This window comes from Neltuma alba, unplaced genomic scaffold (genome assembly GCF_004799145.2).
Source record: "Neltuma alba isolate B1F8T4 unplaced genomic scaffold, ASM479914v2 tig00013748_pilon, whole genome shotgun sequence".
Taxonomy (NCBI): Eukaryota; Viridiplantae; Streptophyta; class Magnoliopsida; order Fabales; family Fabaceae; genus Neltuma; species Neltuma alba.
The window spans coordinates 49,017-62,203 of record NW_021637887.1 but is presented as its reverse complement, the minus strand read 5'-3'; the positions used below and the strand labels follow the sequence as shown (position 1 = coordinate 62,203).

The following is a 13,187-nucleotide window of genomic DNA, read 5'->3' as shown; positions in this document are numbered from 1 at the left end:
AAGATGATTATGGTGTTTTAAGAAAAATATACTCCTCCGGTCTTAATTATAAGACCCAATTGACTTATTTGAGGAGATTAAGGAAGTAAGTTAAGTTGGTTATTTATAATAAATAAGTATTGTCATTCCTAAAATATCCTTGCTAATTAAGTATATTGGCTAAAACTATCATTATTAAAAGGATTATCTTAGAAAAAAAAGCATAAATATAAGAGACAAAATGGATTGGGTCTTATAATTAGGACTAAATAAAAAGTCAAATTGGGTCTTATAATAAGGACCGGAGGAGTATCATATTTTTTATAATTAACTAACTTATCTGATTTTTTTAATCTAATCAAATTAGTTAAATAGACATTATATTAAGGAGGGAGAAATATTATGTTTGGATGGAGGAAAATTCAATAAAGATAACATATGTTAAGATTCAATTGGATAGTTGGACTGGGAACCAAATTGACGTAAGTTTTGTTTGCATGTATATCACATGTCATATGATTATCTTCAACGGCGTGCTTTCACTCTTTTTGTTTTATATGATTTATAGTTTTCTATCTCTCTTTCTTTGCTGTTTTGATTCCTTGTTGGCCAATTGTGCATGCAGAGTCTTCATAGTAACCTCCTGTTTTCTGGTTCGTCTGCAAACAAATGAACTGGCCCCACGGCCCCACCACATCTGTGACTTGCTTGTTTTGGATCGGCAAGTCACTTCATATATTTAATTGTCGTATTTGGACTTGGACTTATGGAAGAATCGTGGATCACTTAACTCCATATAAATCTGATCCACTGCTTGTCTCAAGCGTACGTAAATCTTTGGCCACCATTCAGTGTTCAGGTGTCCGTAGTCCGCAATTGAAAGTTGAGCCGTGTTAGCCAACAACGTTTGATTATGTGCTCTGTTTTGTCTTATCTAAATGAGGTTAACTTGTAATTAGAATTTCCCTTTAGAATTTGTGGCGAAATTGAGAACAACAATTTAAGTTCTTTTTTCCGAACTTAAACGGAAGTTGGCCGGAATACTCGTTAAAAGCCCCCCCTTTCCTCGGTTCCATCGCTCGTCCAATTCCCGTTTGTATCGGAAACGCAGCTGCGCCTACATCTTCGTTTGCATTTTGGATTCGATTTTGAAATTTCAACAGAGTGAAACAAACTTAACTCTACGAGGCAAGACGCAAGAAGATGGGCAGCGGCTGAGACATGCAGCGACAAAAGGAAATGGAAAGGGGAAGGAAGCATCGTATTGTGTCCGTGAAAGGTAGACGGATGAATCTGATCCATTCTATCGTGGTTTCTGATTAAGACGTCGACCCAACTTTATGAGTTCATTCCCAACTTTTGAGTTCTTGCGCATATTCCTGTTGCGATTGTGGGTCACATACGATGACGGCTCGGTGCCCAAAATTGAGTCACATGCACCGCGCGATAAGGTCACTCTGAGGCTCTGCTTTGATTGTGCACTATGATTTGGTGGCGGCATTTTGTCGCGTATCGACCAATAACCAATTCGTGTTTGTTTTGCATTTTGCTTCTCCTGTTTTCCCAGAAGATGGAAAAAAGAAAAGAACTTTATAAAGTTTTAACTCGTTTTAAATTCAACTTGCATACTAAGCCGGTACTCAATATAAAACTAATTGTCTAATTTGAATAGATTAAAAAAATTAGTTAAATTTATTATTTGTAATAACTTGATGTTGTCTTTTCTAATTTACTTTTACTAACCAAATATATTAGCTAAATAAAACTTTTAACATGTGTTACTACTATAAAGATAATTTTAAAAAAAATTAATAAAAAAAAAAGAGGCATCTAATCATCATACCGACGTGAGCTTTATGGGTTAAAGCCAGCTTCAAAAGGACTCACCTTTATTTTCTTTCTTTTTTCTATTCTCTCCCCCGGCTTTTCTTTCATTTTTGGTCCTTGCTCCTTGGCTTTTTCAGCCACCTCTGCTTTAAGACACAGAGGTTTCTCTAGAGCTTCTTAGGTAAGGAAGATGGACTATACAAATATGGTCCCGTTTGCCCATCTCTTGTTTTTTTTTCCCCCCTCCATCAATTAATCATTTATCATCATCTTGTCTCCTGACAAACCATTGTTAAATAGCACTGTTTAAACGACTGAGCTTCCATTCCCATTCGTATGTTCATTTTGTTTAAGAACAAGTGTTGTGTGTATGCATGTTATAGAAGCTGCGCTATCGAACGCGTTCTCCCTGCAAATCACATCTCTTGAGGTCTTCTTATAGTAGAAAACTGCAGAAGATTATGTCTCTGGTTTTGTTGTTACACTTACAAGTCCCTTTTCCTTGTGTAGGATATATTGGCATTTGTTTTCGGAAGAATCGTGAATATGGGGTTTCTGCAGCTTTTCTATGTTGCCTCTGTCCCTGTGATCAAAGTATTACTGATTTCGGTTCTAGGCTTATTACTCGCACTGGATCGGTTAGACATATTGGGAGAAACTGCACGGAAGCATGTGAATCATGTAAGGGCTTGAATGCTTCAGAAAATTTGTGTGGGTGTGTGACCGTACTGACATGAGTTCTCTGTGTGATATAGATGGTGTTTTATGTGTTCAATCCTGCAATGGTGAGCGACAATTTGGCAAAAACTATTACCTGGGAGAGTTTTGCGTCGTTGTAAGTAATCATTTCAGATTTACGTCTTGTGAGAGGAGTGATTTTCCTCATTTTAACTCATGGCTTGTCACATTTTGTGTCTGACATTTAGGTGGTTCATGCCAGTCAATGTTCTGGCCACATTTTTAATAGGCTCAGCCTTAGGTTGGGTGCTCATTAAACTCACAAGGCCTCCTAAACACTCGGAAGGCCTGATCATGGGTTGCTGTGCAGCAGGTAGACTAAAATTTGCATGTCACATTCATTATGCTCTGCATCTTAAAAATGCAGATTTAGTCCCTAAAAGACTCTGTGATCCTTGCATGTTTCAACTCCTGGAAGATTTTGAATTGATACTCATAAGCCTCCTTTCAATCAGAAATAACGCAAATGTGTATGTTTCTGGAGCCATCACGTAGCAAGTTAAACATTTGAAAAGATGGACTAAAGAACTCATGTATAACCTTGGCATATGCATACATTCCTCATAGTTTTTTTTTTTTTTTTTTTTTTAATATAGTTCTCTGTCTAAAATTAAGCTTCCTTTCTAACGTAGCTCAGCTTGTTCTGAAAACAGAAAAAGTAGTTCTACAAAAATGCTAAACTTGTACGGATAGACATTTTATATCCATATGTATCTTTGGATTCACTTGTTCTGCAAAGAAATAAATGGTACAATAATTGTACTTTCACAGAGTCTGCAGTTTCTGATAACAGGCATCTGGTATATTACACAAGTGAATGATTTATGAAATTTTCAGTTTCGTGCTGTCTCACTAGTTTTATGTAAGATTAAGATTTTATCAACTTCAATGCTTCATGCAGGCCTTTTGAATAAATGCTCTGAGTTTATATGAACAGGAAATTTAGGAAACTTGCCCATCGTCATTATCCCAGCCATTTGCAAAGAGAAAGGCAGTCCCTTTGGTGATCCAGATGTCTGCCACAAGTATGGGATGGCTTATGCTTCACTTTCTATGGCGGTATGCTGCTTCATTGGCTCTATGGGGTTGAATTCTGAAATAGTGAATTTTGATAGAATATGCGGTTTAATTAAGTCAGCTAGTTGATACTGTTCTTGTTGTCTGGACTGGGGTTCATTTGGGTGAACATCAGCTTGGATCTGTTTTTCTGTGGTCATATGTGTACAACATTATGAGGAATTCCGCAAGTAAATTCCACAGAGAAGGTAATGCAGATGATGATATCAGCAAATTGAAAGCTTCAGGAGAAAATCCAGAATCACTGCCAAATGAATGCTCAGAAACGCTTGATCCTTCAAAAGATGCTATGGATGATGCATATACTCTACTGCTTCCTGATGCGGAATCTGTAGAAAATAAGAAGGTTGCTGCAAACTTCTCTTAAACTGAGATATTTCACATTGATTGGGAAGAGTTTATGCTTTAAGAATAGTTCGCTGGGCAGAAACACTAAATCTAGCAATTATATTTAAAGAAGTCAACAAGAAAAGGCTGGAATTTTGTTTGTTAGTGATTTATACTATCTCCGATCCTAATTATAAGACCTTGTTTGTAGCCTATAAACGAGATCTTATAATTAGGACCAAAAGTATTATTCATTAAGATACCATAAGTATAAAAAATTCCTATTTTTAAAGATCAATGTTACAAGTAGAAATTAAACCCATGCTTCTGGTTTCTTTTCCCACTTTAACCAGTGCATGTTGAAGGCACAATACTCAAGAAGCCTCTGGCAACGTGCAAAAATAAACTGAAAGCACAATAGAAAAAATATGCAGTTATAAAGCTCATAATTATATTTATATTTACGTTTTTATTTTGTTGGAATTTCAATCCAGATACCAATCTCAGAAAAAATTAAGTCTCACTTAACCAAGATTTCAAGAAGCGTCAATTGGAAGGCCATGTTTGCACCATCAACCATTGCAGCGGTATGAAAGAGTTTCCATTGCCTTGAAAATTTTTGTAGTCACTTATCTTCGATGCACGATAGTTATATTGGAGTGGACACCCCTGTTTCTGTCTGTCCTTGGCGATAAGCTTTATGTATAGCTTTTTGAACCATTCATAAGTACTCCCATCAACATCAAAAAAGAAGAAATTCCCTCTCAACTATCATTGAATGTAAGATTCCACCTTAAACTCTTCATTGGTTGTTTCCAGAGGAATGGGACTAGGGGAGTGTGCCATGAACAAGTGATAGCCTAATGGGGGTGGCTCTGTTAGCTGAGTTATTAGAAATATGGATAGGAGAGGGGTAATTTCCAGTTTTGAAAGTAGAGTATTGATTCCAGATGGGAATTGAACGAGGTATCTTCTTCTAGGCTGTAATTGTTATATGATGAATTTCCCATATTGTTTTCACAAGCATGATATTCGTTTAGAGAGGATGGAAAAATAGCTTCTTATGTTGTTTTAAAAGTTCTTTCTGCAATTATCCAGTTAAATATATCTTCTTTTTATTACAGATTGCTGGATTTGTCATCGGTTTAATTCCCCAGATTCGTAATATCTTGGTTGGAAGTGATGCTCCACTTCGCGTGGTTGAAAACTCGGCTTCAATGCTGGGGTATGCAACAAGATTGCATCTTTAAGTTTTTAGATGGACATGACCCTTAATCAAAAATGTTCTTAACTGATCATCCATCTCAGTACTGCTAATCACTATTTTCTTAATTAGTACTTTTATTTCCCTATAGATTATACATTTCATGAGGCAAAACCTACAGCATTTTAACTTGCCACTTCTCTGTTACAACTCTGATCATTCATTGCTTCAAAGTTACAGTTAATTCTATCATCCAATGGAAGATATCTCACTTTCATTTCTTTGTCCTATTGCATTCAGGGATGCAGCCATCCCAACCGTCACCATTATTCTGGGGGCAAACCTTTACAGAGGTAAACTATAATGCAAAGCAAGCCATGAAGTTTCTGATATGGTTCAATTTTAAGATATCTATCTTTTCTTTGTGTTGGTTTATGGAAAACTTCTTCTAAGTTCATGTGATTGGACCAGGCCTAAAAGGAACATCTATTATGTGGTCAACAACCGTGGGAATTATAGCAGTTCGATATATTTTCCTGCCGATAATGGGGGCTCTGGTAGTTAAAGGGGCAATAAAAATTGGATTGGTGAATTCAGATCCTCTATATCAGTTTGTGCTTCTGCTGCAGTATGCACTTCCACCTGCCATGAATATAGGTAACTTTGCTTTTGAAACCAGTAAATTCAGTCACGAAAGATGGATGTAGTTATATTTTCTCGAAGACATTATTATCAACGACATAATTTAGAAATATTTGTATGGATTGGTTCTTATTGTAAGTCAACATTGGCAGGTACGATGTCCCAGTTGTTCGGAGGGACTGAGAGTGAGTGTTCGGTTATAATGCTATGGACATATGCGTTGGCCTCAGTTGCTGTTACCCTTTGGTCAACCTACTTCATGTGGTTTGTGTCCTCCTGATTCCCCCCCCCCCAAATATGTAAATGTTATGATTATCCTTCCATTTTCCTTTCTTTTCTTTTCTTTTCTTAATTATGCGTTCGTATTTATTCAAATCGCATATAGGACAATTGATTGCAATCTATTATTTCAATGGGAGCCTTCTGGTCCAATGATACAAGACATCTCCTTTAAATCTTTCCTAAATATAGAGTTATGCATTTCAAGTGTGAGAGTTCCTACCGATGAGTACTGATTTATTTACACTACAAAATAGGTTTAGGACAAGAGGAGTGCATATTTGAATGGCAAATTAGATTGGCTTAATTTCATGGCTTCCACTAATCAGATTAACATGAGCAGATGGCTAGGAATTATTTGGCTACATTGAGTACTTGTCGGAAAAAAAACTAGAGTAAGTTTTAATTAGTTTAAATATTTTGATCCCGAGAAAAATGAATAATTAACACCAATACTTTCTTAATATCAAACGCCAAATATTCCTACAAAATTATGAGCCACCAATATTAGAACATAACTTTCTGGTAAAAAAAAATTATAACATAACTCTAAATTTTTTTTTTTGGGCCATCGCTAAGTTGTTGATATTCAAAATCAGAATTAATAAATAATAATGTGATGTGATTTATCTCATGTTGTGCAAATGCGTGGGATTTATTTATTTATTTGGATTAAAAGGTTTTGAATTCTCAACATACTAAAGTATCACCTCATATTTCCCACCTTGGGCTTCAAGTGATATATGGGTTTGAGTTCTTGTTGGAAGAGGTGGACGCATTTAGTGTTCGATAATAACTCAAACAAAATCCAATGAAAGACTGTACCAAAAAAAAAAATCCAATGAAAGAATACTTGTGGACAAAAAGCAAAGGTACGTGATAGTCAGCGCAAATTGGGCTCTCAGATTGAAAAGAACGGAATTGGGCTCAGCGACGCAATCTAAATGAGCCTGACCCAATAATGTCCATTAGAGCCCATTCTTCAGATATAAAATAAACCTCTCTTAACCAAGTCACGAGGTCCATGAATTTCATTTTAGGCACTTCATTTTTTTAAAAAAAAAAGACAGTTATGGTAAATTGATACTTCTCAATATAAAACCTATTTAACTAATTTTATTAGATTAAAAGGTTAGGTGAGTTAGTTAATTATAAGAAATATGACATGTTTTTCTTAAAATACCATAATCATCTTTTTTAATATTCTCCATTCTTCTTCTACTTGATTATGGTTGAGGGAGTATCCATAGAGATAGTTTAAAAAAAATTGATAAATATAAGAAATAAAACCAAAATCAACTTAATAATTAAACCCTGTATTAAGAACCGAAGGAGTAATATTTAATATAGGAGGACACCGGGGGTTAAACCTCAACAAAATAATTAAAATGGACAGTTTATGATACAAGACAAAGCATCATGCTGAGTTGAACATGTATGCACAAAAATCTCAGGAATTTAAACAAGGTTATAATGAAGTGTTTATAAAATGCAATGAACTTTCTATTTACTAAAATATTTGTACAGCGCTCCATGATGAACAGATCTGTCTGTTTATATTGTTCATCATTATGGTCATAATCTTAACCCGTCACTTTCTCATTATCAGAAGACATTAATGTGCCATGATACAGCCAATGTCAACCACCTTTATTAATTACCATTATTTTATCTTTTATCTGTGCCTCAAAAATTATGTAATAGGAAAAAAAATGAATGCTTGGTTTTTTGTTCTGTAGTATTGGTTAAATCCTACAGGGTGTGTCTGTCTATGATTGATTTTCCTTTTGTCCTTTTGATGATTCATCATTGATTTTAAATGCTTGCAGATTAAAATAAATAAAGGTAAAAATTTAAAGTAGATTGGAAAAAGGAAGTACAATCAGAATCGAATTTGAGGAAGAATCATCTGGTACTGTTAAAAAAACAATATTTTTTTTTTCAAATGATGGATTTAAATTATTTGAAGTTTCATATGGAAGGTTCAAAATTTTATTTATCTTTTCTAATTTTTCATGATAGTTTTAAAATTTACACGTGGGCATTAGGTAGTATGTAATTAATGTTCATATAGTCAATAATTATATCATTACTCCATGATAATTAATTTTGGATATGATGATTTGTTAGATTTTATTGCTTGGGGATGAATTCATAATAGAAGCATCAATATAAAATAAAATAAGATCAATAATATAAATATTGATTTTTTATTGAAGTTATGATGTACTCTTGTTTTTTTCGGGGTCATAATTATAGAGCTGGAGAGCAAAAGAAATGATGAGATTGGGATGCATTAAAAACAGGGCTAGTGTGTAAAAAATTGAGATTTTGTAAAAATTCCGATCCTTAATTATCTAATTACTGTTGTGATCACACATCTAAAATATGTGTCTCTTATAATCATTTGAATCAAGAAAAATCTTAAAAAGGACAGGAGATGGTATAACGTGAAGGCCACGTTGGAGGATGCCTTCATTAACCAATCTTAGTTAGTTAATAGCATTATTAATATCATCAATGCAAAATAAAAATCCGTAACATTGTCTAGAGGCTGTAATGTGTACGAGTTTTGTGCAGTACTTGATGGCTTATATTTTTAATACAAAATATGAAATAAAAAAAATTTAAGTGAGTCGGATTTCAACGTTCAAATACTTATAAAAGTTAGGACATGTTTCTAAGCTAAAAAAAACACTTATAGAAGTATTTATTCACAAACAAAATCCTCATATTGATAATGTGAAATTTGACATGACGATTTTATGAGTTAACTCTTTATCAGGTGAACCAATTTTTATTAGTATCAACAAAATATATTTCTTAAGCCTATTAATATAAAGACTATATGAGTGACTTCATAATTATCAAAGTTATTTAATAATGGACGATGAGAGAACTTGAGATAAAGATTAAAAAAACAGTGGGGACGTGATGAAAGAAAGATTCCCTGAAATTCATGGGACTATAAATAGTGGGAAATTATGAGTGCTCAAGCGAAATCAAAAGATGATGAGCAAGATTATGCTTTTTCTAATATTGCTTGCTACTTATGAAAGCAATGATTATGTTTTGCCACAGTAAAGAAAGAAAAATGATTATAACGGAACGGTGATAACTGATGAAAGCAAATTGGATTAATATAATCTTTAGTTCTTCAAGTTTGTTCCTATTTTGGTTTCAATTCTTCAAATTTCAAATCATAGGTTTTGGTCTCTCAAGAGAGAAAAATGATTTAAGTCTTTATTGCATTATATGGGCTAATGTTATAAATAAATAAAAAACTCGGGGATCCAAAACTTATGGTTTGAAACTTTAGAAACTAAAATCAAAATAAAGGCAAATTTAAGATATCAAAATTTGCATTAAGCCATTAACTCAAGTAAATTATTGGCCAAAAAAAAAGCGAAATAATGATAGCTGAATATTAGGTGGACATCACTGCTCATATTCATGCATTATTCCAATGTTGACTTTTAGGCCCTCGAATTCCATGAGAGTGATGCAAGTTAACGGTTAAAAGCACCTTTGCTAATCCCCCACAATTAGTTTTCTTTAAAGTGATTGATCATGTTATTATTTTGTTCTTTTTTTTAAACAATAATATACTACTCTGCCTTTTTTGGCCAGAAAAACAAGAATATATCTTTAATTTTTAGTTCTTTAATTTTATGTAAAATTTTATTTTAATTCCTTAGTTTTATAAAGCATCTTTTTTATTTTTTCATCGTAACGTCATTAGTTTCATTAGTTAAAAACATGTCGACATTCAAATTTTAAATACTGAGATAATATTTTCAAATAATAATGCATTTCATCTTATAATTAGGGTTGAAAGTAGTATTTTAATAAATTAAGAACCAAACCAAAATCTTGTATAAATAAGCTAAAGTACATACGTATATAATTGCATCAAAACAAAAGATTATGCGTAAAATTGTAAAAATAAAATTATGATAAAATTGCCTCGCTAAAAATATCAGGGTGTTAAATACACTTAAAATAAGATAAAAATAAAATTGCTCCTTTATGCTATTAAATATGTGATTCTATTTGAGTGATTAGCACTCCTTCCACTATTTTTTTAACATAAAATTGCTTGCTTTACACATATGAAAAAACAATTGACATCCTTAATCAAAAGCACCTTTTAAAGGGGCTTTTTCTTAAATAATATTTTTTATTGCCTAAATTTTGTAAAATATATTATAAATAAAAACATTAAATCTTGAAGATTTTGTCCTATAAAAAAAGAAAGGAGGATATTCTTTAACTGTTAAGACTGTTCAAGTGGTTAATTTCGTTCTTTAAAAGCTTGAAAATTGAATTAAATAGATGATTAAAATACACTCTTGACATCTTTACTACTTATATTATTTTAATTATATATAGGAATGTACACTCTCCATGTTTATATTCCTCTTTGTAAGAATTTAAATTTAAATGATTTTTCATTATGTCAGGCTATGACAAAATGGAAAACAAAAACGCAAGAATAATGTTAGAATGTGCACATTTTTTCTTATCTCATGTTTTTTCCCCCCATATAATTCTATACTACTAATATTCAATTAATCTATCACGTATCAGTGTGTATAAAATTAATAATAAGTCAAATTATTTACAATTTATAAATAGTATATTTTTGGGTTAATATATTTTTGGCCCTTTAAATTTGTCCTTATTTTAGTTTTGATCCCTCAAGTTTTCTTTCTTTAAAACATTGATCCTATGATACAATAAAAATCTGAATTATTTTGTCCCTTCAAGGAATAAGCCTATGGTTTGAAACTGAAAGGATTAAATCAAAACGAAGACAAACTTGATGGACCAAATATTATAGTAACCTTATATATTTTTTTTTTGTAAAAAATGTCACGAATAGAAAAAAAGCTTTAGAGTTTTCCGTGAAAAATCATACCTTGTTAATTTAACGTATTAGTTATAAGCTTTTTTTTTTTGCCAGAATATTAGCTATAAACTAGTCATACATGCTAATAAGCTATATTTATATTTCAAAATCTTAGGCTGCTTGCACATACACATGGTATGTGTTGACTGACAACTCACATTCGGTAAGAGAATTCAGTTCAACACATTTATTATTTAGCAGAGTGCTTCGGAAATGAAAATTTAAATATGATACTCCTTCCTATTATTTTTTACAAAATACAAATAGTTAAATTATACTATCTCCGCTCTTTAATATAAAATTTTGTTTGATTTTATTTTGGTTCTAAATATAAAACCTCACTCTACTTTGTCTCTCATATTTATGTATTTTTTTCAAAGTAGTCTTTCTAACAATGGTAGTTCTAACTAATATATGTGATTAATAAGGATTTTAGGAAAGACAATACATATTTATTACAAATAACTAACTTAATTTTTTTTCTTAATTTCTTTAAATTAGTCAACTAACTTTTATAATTAGGACCAAAAGTAGTATAAATAAAAAATTGTTTAGAATCAGTTAAACACAATGAATATGTAAAAATGACAGCTAAGTTTCTGAAAATGCTCTTATTTATGAGGAGCAAGCAAGAGAGAGTACGAATAATTAATATAATGAAATTTATCAATAATTAATATGGATAAAAAAATAATACTAAAAATTTTAAGTGGACTATCAGTGTCTAGAAGATAGAAATACATCACATCCTAAAAAAGTTCTCAAGCAGTAGTGAATAGACAAATATATCTTAAAAAATGGGGCTTCCCCCTTTTTTATTTTTTTCTGTGGCCAACAGAAAAAATAGGGCTTCAGTAATTGAAAATTAACATTAACAAAGTCAAAAGATTCTTGGAAATCAATAATTTAGATATTAATGCTCAGTTAATAATGCACTCATGTGTCTAGACTGGAGCCAATGACCGACACCAAATTATTCATTGGACCGACGGGTATATATATGTTTCTATTTATAAACATTGCATCTTAAATTATGTTCTCAGTCTCTCAGACGTACATACGTAATTGTTTTAAAAAATATTGAAATTACTTTTTTAAAAAATATTTTTATGTTCTTTTATATTTTATGCAATGGTTTTAAAAATTTTATGTTAAATTTTATAAAAAAATACTACTACTTGAAATAGTAATTTTTAAAAATTGATAATTTTCTTACAAAAACATCATAATAATGTAATTCAAGTCCCAAAAATCATCATAATTTTTAAAAAATAAGCATATTCTTCTTTTACAAAGGAAAAATCGGTGAGAATTTTATTGATCAAAGGAGATAATGTGTTTTTATACACATAAATTATCGGTAGTCTACAGAATTTTATACAGAAAAGATACTCTGCAAAATTTCATGCGCTCGAATTTAAATACTTCTAGCCAATAAAATTTTTAAGTGAAGATTTTTTTTTATTAATTTTAATTTTCTTAAAAAAATTAAGTGTTGAGGTTTTATTAAAATAAAAAGGTAGTCACATGATTGGATTTCTGTTCCTCCAACTCTGGCTCCACTAGCAGTCCCCGCGATGTGAGGGCCATATCCTCAATTCGGTGGACACCCAAAATTGATGCTTTCTTGTCACTTACTGACACTTCCTTATTCTTAAATTTTATTTAATTCTTTTCTCTATGCTCTTTAATTCTTTATCATTAATAATTAAAGTAATTGATCCAATATATATACCATTCTGTATAGGTCCTATTAATTTTGTTATTTTCAACTGGATCTTTAAGTTAAGGAACATTTTTTAATGCCGTTATCTTAAATTGGAAGCTTTGAACTCAATTAATTATTATTGGTCTTTATTTTAAATCTTTTCTTCTATATATTATATGATTCCTTGAAATTGAATTAAATGGACTAGATACTAATAGTCTAAAATTGTAAGTAGAATTCAATTTAGGAGCTGTCACTTACCAAAAAAAAATGATGTTATTGGGTTACAAAAAATATACCAATTAAATTTTAAAATTCTAAATCAAAAATTTGTATACAAAAGCTTATAGTTATTCACTTTGTAAGCTCAAGAGTGCTTTGACCTAATTGCCATTATTTGCTCCGCTTTCCTTTCTCTCACTCTCACTCCCACTCTCACTCTCGCTCTATAAACAGCTCGGTCGTTGTTATTTTTTAGCTCCAGTGCATCAGAG

At 31.7% G+C, this 13,187-nt stretch overlaps 1 protein-coding gene across 2 annotated transcripts; it reads left to right on the top strand.

The window, feature by feature from the left end:
- Window positions 1-1,904: 1,904 nt before the first annotated feature.
- On the top strand, window positions 1,905-6,280 carry LOC114739046 (protein PIN-LIKES 3-like). Of its 2 annotated transcripts, none has more exons than XM_028927113.1 (11): window positions 1,905-1,987; window positions 2,317-2,487; window positions 2,562-2,641; window positions 2,733-2,857; window positions 3,482-3,603; window positions 3,737-3,967; window positions 4,443-4,535; window positions 5,073-5,173; window positions 5,453-5,505; window positions 5,624-5,809; window positions 5,947-6,280. In XM_028927113.1, the coding sequence occupies exons 2-11, from the start codon at window positions 2,353-2,355 to the stop codon at window positions 6,072-6,074; spliced, it is 1,254 nt and encodes a 417-aa protein (XP_028782946.1). In that variant the 5' UTR covers window positions 1,905-1,987; window positions 2,317-2,352; the 3' UTR covers window positions 6,075-6,280. The 2 variants fall into 2 exon arrangements, with proteins under 2 accessions (XP_028782946.1, XP_028782947.1); XM_028927114.1 differs by having other exon boundaries at window positions 1,914-1,988; window positions 2,322-2,487.
- The last annotated feature ends 6,907 nt before the right edge of the window (window positions 6,281-13,187 follow it).

Bases quoted from the DNA above. Each gene is read 5' to 3' on its own strand.
- LOC114739046 (XM_028927113.1), top strand. From the start codon at position 2,353: ATGGGGTTTCTGCAGCTTTTCTATGTTGCCTCTGTCCCTGTGATCAAA. The intron at 2,858-3,481 runs GTAGACTAAAAT...TTATATGAACAG, and splicing joins CATGGGTTGCTGTGCAGCAG to GAAATTTAGGAAACTTGCCC. The intron at 3,968-4,442 runs GTTGCTGCAAAC...ATTTCAATCCAG, and splicing joins AATCTGTAGAAAATAAGAAG to ATACCAATCTCAGAAAAAAT.